Source organism: Dicentrarchus labrax, unplaced genomic scaffold (genome assembly GCF_905237075.1).
Source record: "Dicentrarchus labrax unplaced genomic scaffold, dlabrax2021, whole genome shotgun sequence".
NCBI classification, from domain to species: domain Eukaryota; kingdom Metazoa; phylum Chordata; class Actinopteri; family Moronidae; genus Dicentrarchus; species Dicentrarchus labrax.
The window spans coordinates 3,782,913-3,802,430 of record NW_026136701.1 but is presented as its reverse complement, the minus strand read 5'-3'; the positions used below and the strand labels follow the sequence as shown (position 1 = coordinate 3,802,430).

The following is a 19,518-nucleotide window of genomic DNA, read 5'->3' as shown; positions in this document are numbered from 1 at the left end:
GATACTGAGTGGGTCGGTCTAAATACAGAACATTAGCCTTTGCGATTAACCAGGCGACAAGTGCAAGGCACACAGACAGAGGTCTGCCACAGGTGACATGCTTGAGATTCACTGAAAGTCAGTAATGATGACACACAATAGTGGGCTGTGCCAGAACAACATGCGGCAATGTGATACCAAGGTCAGTGTGGAAAGCCTTCTACCATTATCAGACAGCAGCTAGTGAAAGCTGGCCCCTCAGTTACAGTCCTGTTGACATGGCATTGTGTCTTTGAGGACAAAGATAACTGTGCGAAATTCCTGCTGAGAACCCTGCACTGATTAAGAACAGCCACAGGGGCTTTCAGTATCCTGCCTTCGCCTGCATTGAGGATCAATTGTAGCAGATGAATGGGCTCTGTTTCACATAAATTTACTAGTGACAGGTATATCCCACAGTCCATCAAATTTTTATCTTCCATTTAAAATGCCGCTCTTGGTGGAGTCTGAGTCTAAGCTGAGCTGCTTCAGTTCGGTAGGGCTTACCTCCACTCATACTTCTGACATCTTTGAAATTTACTCCATTAACAGATGTTGGCGTTTTAGAAATCTCTTTCTCCAGAAGTAAATATACACCTACCAACTGCTCACTCAGGTGCTGTTCATTGGGCTTACTGACACACTTTGCTTATTTAAATATTATTTAACCCACTATATATATATAATAACAGCTAAAGGTGGGATCAGTGATTCTGGGGAAAGATAGTTGATTGTGAAGTCTCATTCTCAAGTTCTCAAATATAGACGCTTTCAAGAATGACTGACCCCACCTTTAATCATTTATGACATAAAACAATTTTATACAACATGCATATACAGAATATGTATAGCAGCTATAATGCAGAGGCAGTCACTAGCACCAGTAATCACTGCCCCTTCAAAGGTTAAGAGATAAAAGGAGGGTCAACAGCTGCTGACAAGTACTGAGATTATTTCCATTCTGATAACTTCCCCGGCCCTGTTACTGACAGCTGGCGTCAGGGTGCCAAATGGATGTGAGAGATTCCATGCCCCTGCTAAAGACCCAGTGAAGATAACACTGACCGTACAGGTCAAATGTCTACTCAATAAAAGAAACATGATTTAAATGCTTTGTTTATGTCAAAACAAATACAAATTTTAATTGCATATAAACTGGGGAAGAATATATAGATGGAGCATTTAGCTACATGTCCCTGGCACTGTAACAATAGGCACCTACTCAGCAACTTAGAGACTAGTCTAACTTTCTTCTAATTTTACTACTTTATAGCTCTTTTGTGTTTTTTTTCCCTTCTACTTTACTCTGTGATTTCCTGTAAAGCTCTATAAAGTACACATCAAATCAAATCACATCCACATGGAGTCCAACAGTACAACTGAAGGTTTGAAATTAGTTTTTATGCTTCTTTTGTTCATTTAATTTAACTGTACTGACTAATGATGTACCATGTATGCCCCTAGTCTTTATAAATAGGGATTTTGTTGGATCCCAATTAAATGTGTTCTTTATTTAACTTCTTCTCCACATATTTGGCACAAAGTGTTCATTGCAGCTTTTATGACTATGAATATGACCTTATACCATCCGTCCGGGATTTTCTGTTGATAAGGTTTGAGTTTCTATATGTGGTGCCCTTTTTTAGTGGTAATTGTAAGTAACCAAATTAAAAATGTCCATACAGTCACTTTTGCTGCTGCTGGAAAAAGCAATGGACTTTCTGTATAGCAGATATATTTTCCTCAAAGAAACCTAGTTAAGAACTGCGTGTGTAAAACCTTTTATAGTCTGGCTATGAACTAAATCACCATTGTGTAACAGTAGTCAGTGACAGTAGCAAGCAGAATTGTATAAAAACTATATGATCATGTCAAAGATGATTGTTTTTAACTCCAGAGATAAGACCATAAGCATCATATACTGTATTAAAGGTGTGCTAATTATAGAGGCAGTGAATTGTTCCATCTTTGGTCTGTCCTCTTATTCATTCGAGCATGGGCTCAGATATCCTGTTAATCGTGCTGATAATCCTCAACACATACTGTGCTGTATGTGGTACACCTCTTTAAACAGAGGTGTGAATGCCATTTCATTAGCTAATAGATACCTGCTTGTCCACTCAGGGAGTTAAGAACGTGACATGTAAAAAGAGAAGAGACAGGTCTCCCTGAATTTCACACAAAGGGAGTCCAGGGCCAACCTCTCCTCCCTCCTCCTGCCCCAAATCGTCATTTATTATCCAGCTGCAGCAACAATGACTGAGACCCTACGTCAACACCAAGCCAAAGCTCTAGACAGGTAAGAATAGCGTCTATCAAAGCTTGTAAAACATCTTTGATAGATGGGGATTTCTCTTCATGTCTCGATAGCACTGCAAACTACTCCCCCCGAGTTTAGAAAACAGCTCAACTTTGATTTGTAATGCTGGTAACCCTTGAACAATAATATTTTAAGAATATATAAAGGGCTTTATGTAAAAATTAATCTCAGCTTAACATGTCTAATAATGTGTAAATGTAGGATAGACATCCCAATGTAATGTGTTGTATCTGTTGATTTATTTTAGTATATGCTCTCGATGCGTGATCATTCATTCTTTGAAATCCTCCCTAGCCCTGTGGAGGAACAGGCAGACTTGAACAGGGATTTACTGAGCAGCTGCAAGTGATTATGTGTGGTATTATAGTAGGCCTGAGTATAAGCATTGGTTTATTGTTGACCTTGACGCCCAGGCTCTTGGGCTTTCTTTAACTCTATTTTAAGAACAAGAGATTTGTTTTATCTCTCTCTATTTTAGCAATCACCTCACTTCAACTCTTGAGTTTTTGGGCCATCTGACACCACCCTTCAGTGGCACCCAGAGTTTTCCTGCTTAGGCCTAACCCAGCTCTTCAAGGTTCCTCATCCTCACAGTGACGCCTGGCTTTCATCATAGTTTACCTCAAAACATTTTAATCAATCTCACTCCACTGAATTTAAGTAATTAGGTAAGATAATGACATTGAGTTTTCAAAAATTCATGGTGGCAATTTTATCAGTTACTTCAGTTGTAATACTATGTATATACAGATGGGTAAAAGTTTAAAAAACAAACTAACACAAACTTTCTGGAACTCTCTCTATTCGCCCATATGTGTTAAATTCATTCATATCATTTTCAGGCAGGTCAACCCAAGCTCTGCTGATTACACACATGACATGCCTTATTCCATAATCACTAACCAAGTGCTCCCCTCCAATCTGGCGGTCTATTTAAACTGCATAATTTCCCAGCTCTCCCTCTGTGTCAATGCCGCTATTGCCCTGCATCCGTATTGTTGCTGCTGCTGCTCTGTAAGCCCCACCACCACCCCAGCATCCACCTGTAGGCTCCGACTGGGGGTTAAGGTATTTGCTCATCACTCCCCAATATCTCTATGTAAACATATCTGCGGGGAGTGATTGGTCGGAAACCTAGACGCTAGAATCTAAATATGTTATACTGCTTAATAATCATTCCAAACGTGAGTTGGCTGACTGAACTATACTTAACATACAGTGCTAAATTAAAGCTGCAAGCAGCGATGAATGGGCCCATGCAAACCACACAACTCGGGGTGTGCTGCGGCTGCGTCACGTGCCGTCGTAACACGTGCGGACCAGGACATGAATTTCGCGTGAATCAGATCATAATCACATCGCAGCGCTTACTTCCTGTTGCCAGTAGGTGGCGCTCTCACGACTGTTGAAGAATATGTAAAGTTTAGTTGACATTGGACAATACAGAGTACTATCAGTGTTATGGCCAATTGACAGAATTCGACACGTCATCACGGGCACACGGTTCGACGTACAGTCACAAATAGCACAACTTTTGATCAGCAATATTTTTTAACTTTACTGACCAATTTTGACGTTGATCAGATAAATTCCTGATGAGAAGTTCTTTCAAATACAATGCAAAAAAAACTTTGAAAATCACTGAGAAATGGCGTAAATGGCATCAATGTTTGACATTCGATTCAACCTGGCCAACTGTGATGGCACGCCACAGACACACCCTTCAACATACATGCTCAAAAAGCACAACTTTTAATCAGAAAATTTTTTTAGATCCAATGAATTCCCTAGGAGGAGTTTGTTCAAATACAAGGCGAAAAGTTCGCCGAAAGTGAAAATGAAAATAAAAATGGCCCTTCCTGTGGGGTTTGGGGTATGGGTCCAAGAGGCTTTTCTGTGGGTCTCGGCACGTCACACGTGCCTACCAAGTTTTATACATATCGGTGAAATGTGGCGCCACCTAGTGGTGGATTGTTGACACATATTTCAGCAAGCCTCAGGGAGCCATGGGCAAGCATCGTACCAAGTTTCATCTTAATCACACATACCGTTGTAGAGATATAAACTTCTTCATTATAAATAGTAATAATAACTAATAACTTCTTTGTTGCTACTGACCAGTCAATATAATCTACCAAAGTAACATTAAATACAGTATTTCCTGTACAATGTTTCATGAACCCACTCATTAAAAAAAAAAAATGGAAGAATACAATCTTGTGCAACAGCAGATTTTATTAAGCACTACAGGTTGGGAATAGTGATAGTTGAGGGAATCTATGGTACACAGCAGGCAAAAGGATTTCTGCAGGCTCCAAAGCTTCACTCCTCATCAAACCCTTTCTGTTGCAGCCGGGGAGGTTGGAAAAAAAGAAAAAGAGAAACAGCTTTAAGGTCTTCAGATTAGTATTGCTTTAGTGCCACAAAGCAATGTACTGTTTAACTAATATGAACTGAAGCACTGCTATTGACCTGATATATCTGCTCTAATACTTGAAGAGCAAAGCAGCATACAAGTTAACTGAAGCCAACAGAAGGCAGCATGTGTTATCGTCAGATGCTGTACACCTGCCACAGAGTGCATGCTTCAAACCTTGGGGCCAGCATCACGGCTCTTGACACGCAGCTTGTTGACCTGAGACTCAGCGATGTCAGCTCTCTCTTCAGCCTCATCCAGCTCATGCTGCAGCTTGCGAAACTTACCAAGATGAACATTAGCCTGTTCCTCCTGTTTGGGTTAAATAAAATAAATATAGTTACACACAGTGATAAGGGAAGACGCCAAATGAAGACCTCACTTCATAAATTTCCATACTTACAGCCTCCTCAGCAGCTCTCTTGTAGGCTTTAACTTTCAGCTGCAGTTTATCTACCAAATCTTGGAGGCGGGCAATATTTTTGCGGTCCTCGTCAGTCTGTAGAAATAAGAGACAAGGTTACAAACCTAATTTCCTTAGAAATAACTTGAACCACACATTAATGGAGCTAATTACATCCTACAAACCTGATAGGTAAGCTCCTTGATACGGCGCTCATATTTACGGACACCCTTCACAGCTTCACTGCTTTTCTTCTGTTCCATTTCCACCTCGTTTTCCAGCTCCCTTACCTGCTCAGGGACAATATTTTTTGGATACTTTGCTAATAATGTCACTGCTAACCAAAAATGACAGAAATCACAAATCTACTTACCCTGGCCTCGAGCTTCTGCAGCTGTTTCTTGCCTCCCTTCATGGCAATCTGTTCAGCTTCATCCAGACGGTGCTGCAGGTCTTTGATGGTCTGCTCCATGTTCTTCTTCATACGCTCCAGGTGAGCGCTGGTGTCCTGCTCTTTCTTAAGCTCCTCTGCCATCATGGCAGCATCAGTAATGGCCTTCTTGGCCTTTTCCTCTGCATTTCTGCACTCCTGGACTGCTTCCTCCACTTCAGTCTGAAGCTGGGATGCATCAGCCTCCAACTTCTTCTTGTGATTTATCAGGCTGGTGTTCTTTTATTATACAATTAAGGCAATTGCATTATACAATGTAACATAAAGCAGCATTTCAAAATATAAAACAATTTCTAAAGTCTAGTATCTGCCATACCTGTGAGTGCAGTAGCTGCACCCTCTCACTAACATCCAGAAGCTCTTGCTCAGCAAGTTTGCGACCTCTCTCAGTTTGTTCCAGAGCAGACCTCAGTTCCTCCAGTTCAGCCTGAAGAAGGTTGTTGCGTCTCTCAACAATGGCAATGTTCTCTTTAAGATCATCATTGGCTCGCAGCGAGTCATCAAGCTGCAGCTGAGCATCCTGGAAATTTTTCAACAAGTCCGGTTACAAACCATACCATAGTAATGATACTAGCAAAAATGAAAGGCAAGTCCCCTTTTTTACCTTTAGATGTGAATGAACCGCCTTAAGTTGTTTCTGGGCCTCAGCAGCCTGCCTGTTGGCCTGGCTTAGCTGGATCTCCATCTCATTGAGGTCTCCCTCCATTTTCTTCTTCAAGCGGAGGGCCTCATTCCTGCTGCGAGTCTCAGCCTCAAGAGAGCTCTGCAGGGTGTCAATCATCCTCTGCAGATTCCTCTTGCACTGCTCCATCTCCTCATCTCTCTCAGCTAGTTTACGCTCCATTTCTGCCTTAACCTGGGTGAACTCAAGCTGGGCTCTCAGAATCTTGCCCTCCTCATGTTCAAGAGAACCCTAAAACATGAGACATGACAGGAGTTTGTCAAATTATATATATTTCCAATTACAGCCTCAATTTCTGTAACAATACATATACAGTACATATGTGAGAAACTGTGGATATAAGGATTTAGTTTTACCTCCGCTTCCTCAAGGGCAGACTGAATCTCACTTTTTTCTTGCTCCAGCTGCTTACGGACCTTCTCCAACTCATGAATCGTTTTTCCTCCCTCACCAAGTTGCTCAGTTAGGTCAGAAATCTCCTCTGTGTAAGAACATAGTTTTATTTAATTGGCTTTTTGGAACCTGCATTGTGTATGTATTGCCTGATAAGATACATTATTTGATATATTACCCTGAAGATTTTTGTTCTCTCGCTTCAAGGTTTCTAGTTGGTCAAGAGATTCTTCATAGGAGTTTTTCAATTTAAATAGCTCAGTGTTCAAAGACCTGGCTTCCTTCTGAGAACTCTCCAACTCAGACTGACACTCCTCATATTTCTGTTTCCACTCAGACAGGACCTAGACATTGAAATACAAGGTTTATGATTTAGTTTAAATCACCACAATGATCTCTCTGCAGTTTGTGAAACACTTGTTTTTTACTATTTATTTATTTATCTATTGCCACATCTATGTAGTTATAAATGTCATTGACAGATTAAGGTAAGAAAAACATGTCAAAATGTATAAAACTGGATTTGATTCATTCTAATGTCTTTAGGGTTGTGATGATTAGAAAATGCTTATATACTTTGTCAAAGTTTCTTTGCTTCTTGTCCAGAGCAGCAGCAGCAGCATTAGACCTCTCCACATCCACCATGAGATCTTCAATCTCATTCTGCAGCCTGTGTTTGGTCTTCTCCAGAGAGGAACATTTAGCATTCACTGCTTCAACAGCCTCCTCGGCATCCTGCAGACGCTGAGCCAGCTTCTTTCTGAAAATGAAAAACAAATCTTATCCACTGGTGCTTGGTGTTCCTTTTATTTTTGGACATTTGATGCCTGTATTTGAGTACATGAAATTTAGGTTATAGAGATGGGGAACAACATGCAACAAGACGGGAGACATTGCCATTCGTATATTTAAAACAATATATCAGGACAAACTGACTTCTTTCCAAATGAACAGGATTTTTTCTAAATGCAAACAAGCAGAGGGATCTACATCCACTGGTGCAACACTGGTTTTCCTCTTCTTGCATGTCAACACATTTCTGAGAATCTTTAAAATAGCTGTAGCAGTTCAAAGTTTGCATGACCTTTAGAGCCACAATGCCCACATTTATGGAAAAACACCTTGTGGAAATAAACCTACATTTTCCCTTAAAATGTTCTTTCTCTTTATCTTACGTCACATTTTAGATTAATGTTTTTATGTGTACTGGACTCACTTGGCCTCCTCCAGTTCCTCAGTTCTCTGTATGGCATCAGTTTCGTACTTGGTTCTCCACTGAGCTACCTCAGAGTTGGCCTTGGACATGCTGCGCTGCAGTTCAGCCTTGGCCTCCTGCTCCTCCTCATACTGCTCCCTGAGGAGGTCACAGTCATGACGAGCAGACTGCACTGCATGGGCTAATGCATTCTTGGCCTGGATTAATATTGATAATGTGAGGATTCCTCCTGTAAATTCAAGTATTTATGAAAGATTAAGATGAATTAATACATTTTGACATCTTCATACCTTTATTTCCTCCTCTAGTTGCCTTTTTATATCTTCAAGTTGTTGATTGTAGGAATTCTTTCCTCGAGTCAGCTGAGAAATAAGTGATTCTTTCTCCTCTGCTTGTCTTGAAAGCTCATCTAGAGAGGCGAAGTTAGGTTAGGTTTTACAATTACATTGTTCTACATTATCATTCATTTATTATTTCAGGTGAAAAGAGTTTAGCACTGACCATTCTCAGCTTGAAGCTTGGCTTTCTGAGTGGTGAAGTCATGAAGAGATCTCTGATATTCATCACACTTGCCCCTGTATTCATTCATTTGATCCTCCAGAGTTCTGCAGGTCTTCTCTAAGTTAGTCTTCAAAAGAAATATACCATAGTTCACAGGAATTACTTACTGCTATTCTAATACTGTGTTAATATATGCAAGTGAACTAAATATGTCCCCGTCACTAGACAGGTTCTACGTCTTAAACTGTCATCATGCAACTACCAGGTTGTCGGCAGTGTGGAATTGATCATGTTTATGTGCACATACCTTAGACCTAACTATTTGTTCCATACTGGAAACCACATCATCCAGCTCCAGTCTGAGCTCACTCTTCTCCTTCTCCAGTTTCTGCTTGACTCTCTGCAGGTTGTCAATCTGCTCTCCCAGGTCAGCAACACTGTCAGCTTGTTTCTTCCTGAGTGTGGCAGCAGTGGCTTCATGCTGCAGAGTGGCCTCTTCAAGGTCTCTGCGGAGTTTCAGGAACTCAGCCTCCCTCTTCTTGTTCATCTCAATCTGGGCAGATGTTGCTCCACCAGCTTCCTCCAGCCTCTCACTGATCTCCTCCAGCTCTCTAGACAAGTCTGCTCTCTGCTTCTCCACCTTGGCTCGGGCAGTTCGCTCTGCTTCAAGCTCTTCCTCCAGCTCTTCTACACGTGCCTAGTTTTTGGATAAAAATGAAATGTATTAATGTAACAAGACTGGAAAAATAATAACACCTAATTAAAGTACTTGTGCACAGTTTTACCTGTAGTTCCTTTAGCTTCTTCTGGAGTTGAATGATTATGGCCTGTTCATCTTCAATTTTGCTGTTCAGCTGGCTGATCTCAAAGTCTTTCCTGCAGCATTTGATTTAGTAAGCATTGGCTAAAACAGTGTGCATATTATCAAATGAACCTATCATCTACTAAATAAACCTAAACCTACTAAATGAACAATACCATAATAAATTTTTACTTTTTCAGGCGCTCCTCCAGCTGTTGCTTGTCATTTTCTAAATCCATTACCGTCTCCTGGGTCAACTTTAAGTCTCCCTCCAGCTTTCTCTTAGCTCTCTCAAGGTCCATACGAACCTTCTTCTCTTGCTCAAGAGATCCTTCAAGCTTAATGCAAATACATATGATTACAATATTTGCAAAATGTTAAATTATTAATACTTACAATATCATATAATGAGTCAAATGCTGATATGGATTCTTACATCATCCACTTGCTGCTCCAACTTAGCCTTGGCCTTGGTCAGAGAGTTGACTTTGTCTTCTTCACTCTGCAGATCATCCAGTGTTTGCTGATGAGCTTCCTGTAAGGCTTTCTTTTCTTTAGTCAGCTTGGCAATGATTTCTTCCAAAGCAGCCAGCTCCTCAGTCAGGTTCTTTACCTGTGAACCGTGAAAAGATGCCTCATTAAACTGCTGTGTTAAAGCAAATGGTTACTGATGGTATGAAGAACTTTTACATAGATGTTATTTGGGACACAGAGTAATTCCACAGTAATTAGTGTTTGTGGTACCTTGTTCTCAGTGGCATGCTTTTCTTTTTCCACTTTAGCCAGAGTTAACTCTAAGTCATCAATGTCTTTCTTCAGCTCAGAACACTCATCCTCCAGCTTCCTCTTCTTAGCGGTAAGTTCAGCATTCATTTCCTCCTCATCCTCCAGTCTTTCTGTCAGCTCCTTGGCTTTTGCCTCCAGTTGAATTTTATTTTTGATCAGCCCCTCGCATCTTTCCTCTGCGTCACAGAGATTATCTTGTTCCTGCCAAACATTTTATCTAGTAAGCACATACCATGTATAACATATTTAAAAGAAAATGTCAGTATAGGGCCATTCTCACCGCTTGAACTTGGAGCTGCAAGTCATTCTTCTCTTGGAGAAGAGTGACCATTTTCTCCTCTAGTTCCTTTCTACGAGCTTCAGATTTTGCATAAGCCTCTTTCAACTTGAGGAATTCTTCCTTCATATTGGCCATCTCCTTTTCTGCCTCAGCAGACCTCAACAGAGGTTTGATCTTGAAGAACAGCTTCATCCAGGGCCAATTCTTGACCCCCATGAATGAACGGACATTCCATTGGATCACTAATAATGCATCTCTAAAAAAAAAAAATTTAAATAAAAAAGAAGGCTTTAGTCAAATATGCAGATCACAAACCAACAACAATCTTTAATGATCAGTACCAACTGGAAACAAAAGATACCTGCGTTCCACCATCTTCTGATACTCAAGACGAGACAAAAGACCACGGGATCTGGCTTGAATAGCAGTGATGATTTTGGAAAGACGCTCGTCTCTCATCTCCTCAAGCAGACCTAGCAATCCAGCTTTAAAGAACACCTAACAACACCAATGGGTATTTTACTTTTTGCGATCTTTTTCCTCTGCTGTTAGAATATTTTTCAAATATCAAAAGAACTTCAGATGATACCTTGGTGTGTCCAAACTTGTACTGGTTGTGGTCAATATCCAGAGACCCAAGGAGTTTCTCAGCTCCCTTCCTGCTGTCAATGAACTGACCATCAGGGATGGCAGCAGGATTCAGGATGCGATATCTGAAGGACAAAAAATAAAAATAAGAGAATGACAATATAATTCAATCGGAAATTTTACAGTATCTGACTTAAATTGAATAATACCTCTGTTTAAAATCTCCATAGAGGATCCTGTTTGGGAAGCCCTTTCTGCAGATCCTGATGCCTTCCAGCACACCGTTACAGCGCAGCTGGTGCATCACCAGAGGATTCTCCATGGCCCCAGGAGTCTTGGTCTCATTGGGGATGATGCAGCGTACAAAGTGAGGGTGAGTAGACCTCAAGTTGGTCATCAGCTTGTTCAGGTTCTCCTTTTAATGTGGTGAAAAATACATTTTAGCATCGTATGAAATACCATATTTTAGGATTGAAAAAATATACAATCATATAAAATACCCTATGAAGAGCAGACACAGTCTGAAATGATGATCCCTTCTTTTTCTTCTCTTTTTTGCCTTCAGTACCCTCTGCCATAACTGTTCAAAAAATGTGTAACATTAGTCCAAGACAAAAATAAAATTGTAATCTCTATTGATCTTCATGCCAGTGTACCTGAATCGGCTCCAGCATAATTTGCAAAGAGTGTAGCGAGCAGTTTAAGATTAGATTTTTGGTACAGTCCAACAACAGTCTCATTCAGAGGATCCTTGTTCTTCACCAGCCAGTTGTTGATATTATAATCAACAGTGCCAGCGTAGTGCATCAGGGCAAAATGGGCCTCTGGTTTCCCTTTGACAATTCTGGGCTTCTGGAAGTTGGCAGATTTCCCCAGATGGTTGTCATAGAGCTTAGCTTTAAATGTTGTATCAGAGGCTTTGGGGAACATGCACTCCTCTTCAAGGATGGACATGATACCCATGGGCTTAGGGCAGAAACATAAATGTCATTTTTAAAAAAGACCATATTTTTAAATTAATTATCAAAAACACGTAAATAGCCCAGTCTCTCACCTTTTCAATCAGGTCAATACAGGCCTGCAAGTCCATACCAAAATCAATGAAAGTCCATTCAATGCCCTCTTTCTTGTACTCTTCCTGCTCCAGCACAAACATGTGATGGTTGAAAAACTGTTGCAGTTTTTCATTGGTGAAGTTGATGCACAGCTGCTCAAAGGTGTTGAACTACAAGAGAAAAACTATGTTTTTTGTCCATCCATATTATATTGAAAGGGCTGGGTTATTGTTTGCTAATAAGATCACTTACATCAAAGATCTCAAATCCAGCAATGTCCAGTACACCAATGAAGTACTGGCGAGGTTGCCTGGTCTCGAGTGACTGGTTGATTCTTATCACCATCCACAAGAACATCTTTTCATAAACAGCCTTGGATAAAGCTCCAACAGCATAGTTCACCTGTGTAATAGGCAATATATTTGATTTGATATTTGATTTGATACAACTTTTTCATGCAATCTTTCAGCCTGTGCAGATGTAGCCATTATTGTACTGGGTATAGCACAGGATTTAAGTTGCCTTTTTTTTTTTCTTCTTACCTGGGCAACATTTTGTCCCTTTGTGACCCACTCATTTCCTACTTTGACTCTTGGGTGACAGAGGCATTTGATAAGGTCAGCAGAGTTCAGGCCCATGAGGTACGCTGCTTTGTCAGCATCTACAGAAGGAAAGTGAATGCTGTAAAATTGCCTACTTAGGCCAGTGTTTCTCTTTGTTGGTTCATAGCCAACCTGACAAACAGAGCTTCTCTAACCTTCAGTGCCATCAGCCTCGGCCTGCTCCTCTCGTTGTTTCTGCTTGAACTTCATGTTGCCATAGTGCATGATGGCACCAGTCAGCTTGTACACAGAGTTCTTTTCCTCTTGAGTAAAACCCAACACATCAAAGGCATTCTGTGGAGGAACACATGATAAGTTAATGGCCATTCACACATTTAGCAGATGTGAAGTTAGTAACATGCATTAATGGGGCATGAATTTGTGCAGAAAGAGAGGGAGAGGATGAGAGGATGAGAGGAGCTCAGTGCATCATGGGAAATCCCCAGATAGTCTAGGCCTATAACAGCATAACTAAGGGATGGTTCAGGACTCACCTGAGCCAGTCCTAACTATAAGCTTTATCAAAGAGGAATGTCGTAAGCCTACTCTTAAATGTGGTGAGGGTGTCTGCCTCCCGAACCACAACTGGAAGCTGGTTCCACAGGAGAGGAGCTTGGTAACTGAAGGCTCTGGCTCCTGTTCTACTTTTAGAGACTATAGGAACCACAAGTAGCCCAGCATTCAGAGAACGTAGTGTTCTAGGGGGTAATAGGGTACTATGAGCTCTTTAAGATATGAAGGGGCCTGACCATGAAATAAATAGGACTTAAACCAGCTTAATGTCTTCAGTGCCAATTAGATGCTCAAGTCTCTGTAATAGAAGAGATCTATCAGCACTAGGTTCGAAATAGGTCTATAGTTGGCTGAAACCCCTCGCTCAAGAGTGGGCTTTTTAAGAAGGGGTTTAATTACAGCTACTTTAAAGGACAGTGAGAAATATTGATCATATCCAATAAAGAAGTGCCAATTAAGGATAAGACTTCTTTAAGCAGCCTAGTTGGGATGGGGTCTAACAGACAGGTTGATAGCTTCGATGTAGAAGGTATTGAAGTTAGTTGATGCAGCTCGATAACAGAAAAACAGTCTAAATATATATCTGATTTTACATTTGGTAAAATTCCTGAACTTGGAGAGACAGCGATACCTGTTGAGGGCATTTGGTGATTAATTTTGTCTCTAATAGTAAAAATGTTATCATAAAAGAAATTCATAAAGTCGTTATGAGGATAATCAATAGAGCTGTGACTCTCTGTCAGCCTGGCTACAGCGCTGAAGAAGAACCTGGGGTTGTTCTTATTTTCTTCTATTAGTGCTGAATAATAAGCTCCTCTGGCATTACGGAGGGCCTTGCTATATATTTTAAGACTATCTTGCCAAATTGAGCAATATTCTAATAGTTTGAATGAGCGCCATTTCCTTTCAGATTTCTTTTTGCCTAATTGGCGGGTTTGGTGGTTGTACCACGGTGCTAGCCTCCTATGTTTTAATGTCTTCTTTTTTATAGGGGCAATAGAATCTAGTGTTGTTCGCAGTGAACCTGCAGCACTATTAACAAGATGATCAATGGGAGGGACTAAAGTTATTATAGGAGTCCTCTGTTATATTCAGACATGGCATTGAATTAAACACTGAAGGAATCTCCTCCTTAAATTTAGCTACAGCACTGTCAGATCTGCTGTAGGAAGTTTTACCTAATGGCTTATAATCTAGTAATAGGAATTCAAAAGTTATTGAATAATGGTCAGATAGAAAAAGGGTTTGTGGGAATACTATTAAATGTTCAATATCAATGCCATACGATAGAACAAGGTCAGAGTGATTAAAACAATGAGTGGGTTTATTTACACTCTGACAGAAGCCAATTGAGTCTAATAATTAGATAAATGCGTTACTAAGGCTCTCATTGCCAGCATCCACATGAATATTAAAATCACCTAAAATAATTACTTTATCTGTTTTGAGGACTAAACTTGATAAAAACTCAGAGAATTACAGAGTACGGACCAGGCACACTATTACAAACTATAAGAACTGGCTGCAGTGTTTCCCAGGTCGGGTGAGAAACAATAACCAGAGTTGGTTTCTCAGCATGTGTGTCGCTGAGTGGAGAAAATCTGTTGAACACGTCAAACTGTTGGTGATGAACCCTGGGCTTCTGCTGTCTGGGACTAAGCTTCCTCCGGACAGTCACCCAGCCTCCCTGGCTTCCCGGCTGCTGGGGAACCAACGGGAGACGGCTAGCAGAAGGTACATTGGGTCGGCCCACACCGACTACTGGGGGCTGGCTAACTATCGCGTCTAGACAGAAAGATTTCTCTGTGGTGCGGTGCCGTGCTTCTAGTTCACTAAGCCTTGCCTCCAACGCAGTAAATAAATACACTTAATACACGTACCATTACCGCTAAAGGTAGCAGAGGAATAACTGAACAACAAGGAATTAACAACTTTCTCGAGTGTAGTTCAACATCTACACCTGAACATAACTGTAGAGCAGAGTATGTAGATTACATGCTCAACACAACTCACACAGAGAGGCACTGTCTACTACATTGTATCTATGTGAACACAGTGAATGGCTGCACTCTAGCTGTCATTATTATTAGTTATTAGAGTTTAATGAGTGAAATGCACAGTAATAAGTGGGAGCCTTACATCTGTTGCCATCAGTTCCTCTGCATCATCAATGGAGGCCACTTGGGTTTCCCCCTGAGAGATGAAGGCGTAGTCATAGGGATTATTTGTGATCAACAGCATCTCTGGAGAACACAGAGACAGGGTGAGACAAGGTCAGCTAGACACACAATCGCAAAAAAATAGCCAATAAAAAGCCATGTTTTACCAGGGTGGCCAGTCACTGAGAGAAATGGAAAGGAACCACAGCCTAGTACTAACCCAGGAGTTCAGGCTTCTTGTTGGACAAAATCTGGTAGAAAATGTGGTAATCTCTCTCAGCCTTGAGCTGGAAGGTCACACGAGACTTCTCCAGAAGGTCTGACAAATGACAGATACAAGAGTGAAAATACTCCCATATATAAAATTAACTATATTACTATATTATTAAATGTAAATTATATTTACATTATTAATGTGTGTAGGATAAGCGTCTTTGTTCTTACATGTTTCAATATCAGCAGAGGCTAACTTTCCCCTGGCATCAAAATGAATTCGGATGAATTTACCCTGAAAGGATAAAGTTTGTGTTTAGAAATATTTATATTTGCTAGTGATTGTGTATTCGTTGTAACTGAATACATTAATCGCAATCAACACAAAAATGAAACACTTACAAATCTTGAGGAGTTGTCATTCCTGATGGTCTTGGCATTGCCAAAGGCCTCTAGAGCAGGGTTAGCCTGAATGATTTGATCCTCCAGGGTACCCTGTCAAAGGGAATGTTGTGGATGCTCAAACAGTAATTAGTGTTTAAAGCTACACAAGAAGACTTCTGCCTCTGGTGGCATCAAGTGATATTTTTTCAGTTTTACAAAAGGTTTTTTATTATTATTTATTTGTACTACTTTTTGTACTAATAATGTAACACAGTAGCTGTTGAAAGTGGAAATCATCAATCATGAGGAATGATGAAAGTCATTGTTGGTGAATTTGTGATTTTTAAGTTTCATTTGTAAAGATTTCTTGGTAATATCACTTTACAACAGAAAGTTAACAGGGCAAGTAAGGCAAATCTATCCCATTTCAGTGAAATGGAGTAGAAGTTTGTTGTGACAATCACCTTCTTGGTGAATACTTATTATTTGTGGATTTAGCCAGTTTAAGACTCCCAAGAATCCCTCTAACAAATCACACGACAGAGTTTATTACTTACCTTGTCTTTGGCATTGGGGTCTTTCTTTATGCCTCCAGCTGCAATACTTGCAAAATACTGGATGACTCGCTTTGTGTTTACAGTCTTTCCTGCACCAGATTCTCCACTGTAATTGCAGAGTCAATGATCAATACTTAAAGTTGTAAAATATAAGATAACATTTTATTTCCAGAGCATGTAGTGTCATGCTTTTCAAATATAAGATATTACATACGTAATCAGAATTGACTGGTTTTCACGGTCTACAAAAACAAGAGAGTACAGTTTAGTTAGTATAGAGTCATCATTATTACATGTAACAAAAGTTAGCCAAAACATTATCTGTCCTATCAGTTTTTACCTGCCAGCATGTACTGGTAGGCATTGTCAGAGATAGAGAAGATATGAGGAGGAGCTTCACTCCTCTTCTTTCCTCTATAGGCAACAACCACTTCCTGGTTGTAGACTGGCAGCCACTTGTAGGGGTTGACAGTCACACAGAAGAGCCCAGAGTAGGTCTGAAATTCACAGATATCTAATCACTTGCCATTTATAAATGAAGTTAAAAAAATGAGTTTAGGTATTGGTCTCATTCCTGGTAGAAATTCCTGTACAGGAACAATATTTTATTTACATTACAGTTACGAAACAAACAATTATGTCCTTACTTGTGTTACATAAGTTCAATTATCTGCTAACATGCCTTTTCATGCACATCTGTGCAACAATCACCTGAATGACTTCTTTGTTTTAGATGAGGAGGATACAGCTTTCTTTAATTCTGACATCAAAATCATTGAATATTTGAAGCCGTGGTCAGAGATGGAGATAGTGTTGACAGTTTCCGTATAATATCCATAAAATTCAACACAGCAACGCCATCTAGTGCATCCGTAGGGAGACTCTTCAGCCTGGGCAGTTTTGTGCTGACTCAAAGGAGGAACAGGTTGTCTGATAAAGGATTTGAGAGACTCCTCCTCATGAGGTACAGCCACTGCATTATGATAAACATGTCAAATAAGCTGGACTAGGCTACTATAAAGCTATGGTTTGGTAAGAGAGCGACTTTGTTTGAGTAAGCTTGGTTTGTTCGAGAAATTACTTTCTATAGGGAGTAATTAAGTAAATGCATTAGTTTTAAAAAAACGATAATGTGTAAAATAGAGTAAGGACCCCAACAGTGTTTATTGCATTCAGATTTCAGCACAAGGCTTATTTGGCTTTGTGGAATCATACTTTTATACAGTTTGTAGGCTACTCACATAGATCATCCATGCTGCATAACGTTCTTTAAGGTTAAACAGCACAGCTGGTTCATGGAGGAAGGTCAACATGGCCATGTCCTCAATCTTGTCAAACTTTGGAGGATTCTGTTGCAGAATCTGGGAGTCTTTAACAGTCACAGTCTAGGGGGAAATGGATTAATATGTAACGGTCACATACATTTGACCTCGAAATATCATTTTTATGAGTGAGTAAACATTCAGACAGTTTCTGTTGTTTTTTTGACATGTGCTACCCTATTATCATCAACATTGCTTGAATAACATTGCAAAGCGTGCCACACATTGTTATTGCCAGATGGCAGCAATGCCTCGTTTCATCACTCAGCTGCTCAGTGGAGTGACTGGAGACACTTTAACTGCAGTAGTAGTCAGGCTCCTATTTGATCTTGCACATACACTCATTTAAGGATAGAGGCTTTAAATCACTCATAGATTTACACTCAGATTAACACTTGCTCCCAGACAAGGACTTCCACATAGACTCACACTCACATCCTGCTTTAACCGACCTTGGTGGCTGGAGTGAGTTAATTAAAATGACTGAATGGATCCAGTAATTCTTCTGGGACTGATTGGTTTCAAGTGCACTGAAGGATGAAGTGGAGCAGTCTCTGGACAGTGCTTATCCTTTGGCATGCTAGGTAGGTTCAGGCATTGGCAAATTGTGAATTTGTTAATTCACACACATTTTGGGAGTCTGACATAACTTTTGTTTCTACCAGTTTACAGACTCTGTCCACAGCCTGCCTTGTACTTCTGATTATTCCCTGATAGTTACATTTGCTCCATGCTTACACTTATTATTTTGTTCAAGGAGATTTGTTAAGATGTTAAGGTCAGGCTTTAGGTTCATACTAATATTATTGCAACTACAGTATGACAAGAACACCATATGTGATGTAATACAAACTAAATGTCTGACTGGTAAAATGTAACCACTGACCTTCCCATGCTGTGTCTCAACAGTAACCTTGTCTCCGTCTCGGCTGTTGATGGTTGCCTTCACAAACTCTTCCACTGGATCTGGGACAAAGCATTCCTTCTTTATGTCGAAGGGACGTGTGGACGCCTCCATGCGCTCCTTGTCCGACTTCCTCAGATACGAGGCAGCCACCCCAAACACAGACATCTCTGCATCCCCCATGGCTGCAATAATTTACATACAGATAACAGTGATTGATAAATCTGATACTTCACCTTAATATCTGTATTATAATACTTTCCAACTATTGGTATTTAGTTATTACAAATCCATCTTGGTCTTCTACATATTACATCAATCTTTAACTCTATAATATGAATTGCTATGACAACATTAGGAAAGGATCATTTACCGGTGGGTTCGACTCAGATGAGAGGTGAGCTCAGAGTACAAGTCAGTGATCCACCTGAAGTTGGCAGAGAAAACTGTTAGTAGTTTAAGTTGAAAAAGGTCTGAATCACAGTATCTTACTCACGTCAACATTGGTGGAATTAACATTCTTACTCTTTCTTAACCTAGTTAGTTCAAATGTTCAAATATATTTGACTATTTTCTACTATAGAAATAGAACTATTCTACTATATTAGTATAAATTATTTAGTTTAGACCATGGAAGAGAAGAAGAGAAACATAATACAAAACACAACTAGTTGTTCAGACTTACAGAGGCCAGGTGAAGAGGAAGCAGCTACTAGACCTGCAGGGAAGGCAGGGATCAAATATATAACCCCAGATAACCCTGCCTTACAAGGCCAAGGGCACTACCCTGACCTGCTAACTACCACACACACACACACACACACACACACACACACACACACACACAGGTACAATCCTCACATACACCCCCCTCTCCCCTCACACACACACATTGTGGTAATCGCCATCACTTTCATCACTTATGACAGGGCTCTCTATGGCTCTCATGATGT

General features: G+C 40.3%; 1 protein-coding gene across 1 annotated transcript; it reads right to left on the bottom strand.

Moving 5' to 3' along the window:
* Positions 1–4,553: 4,553 nt before the first annotated feature.
* On the bottom strand, positions 4,554–19,281 carry LOC127361460 (myosin-7). The gene is made up of 39 exons (XM_051396104.1): positions 19,251–19,281; positions 18,939–18,992; positions 18,548–18,750; positions 17,581–17,724; positions 16,680–16,836; positions 16,554–16,581; positions 16,340–16,445; positions 15,801–15,893; positions 15,630–15,693; positions 15,406–15,504; positions 15,166–15,269; positions 12,669–12,807; positions 12,454–12,572; positions 12,164–12,313; positions 11,911–12,081; positions 11,513–11,822; positions 11,357–11,436; positions 11,066–11,271; positions 10,858–10,981; positions 10,630–10,766; positions 10,269–10,524; positions 9,947–10,189; positions 9,639–9,815; positions 9,395–9,540; positions 9,186–9,276; positions 8,708–9,097; positions 8,401–8,527; positions 8,190–8,308; positions 7,900–8,096; positions 7,260–7,443; positions 6,862–7,027; positions 6,647–6,771; positions 6,213–6,521; positions 5,925–6,128; positions 5,531–5,827; positions 5,343–5,447; positions 5,158–5,253; positions 4,932–5,066; positions 4,554–4,681 (listed from the first exon to the last, which is right to left on the bottom strand). The coding sequence occupies exons 3-39, from the start codon at positions 18,746–18,748 to the stop codon at positions 4,661–4,663; spliced, it is 5,820 nt and encodes a 1,939-aa protein (XP_051252064.1). The 5' UTR covers positions 18,749–18,750; positions 18,939–18,992; positions 19,251–19,281; the 3' UTR covers positions 4,554–4,660.
* Positions 19,282–19,518: the final 237 nt, after the last annotated feature.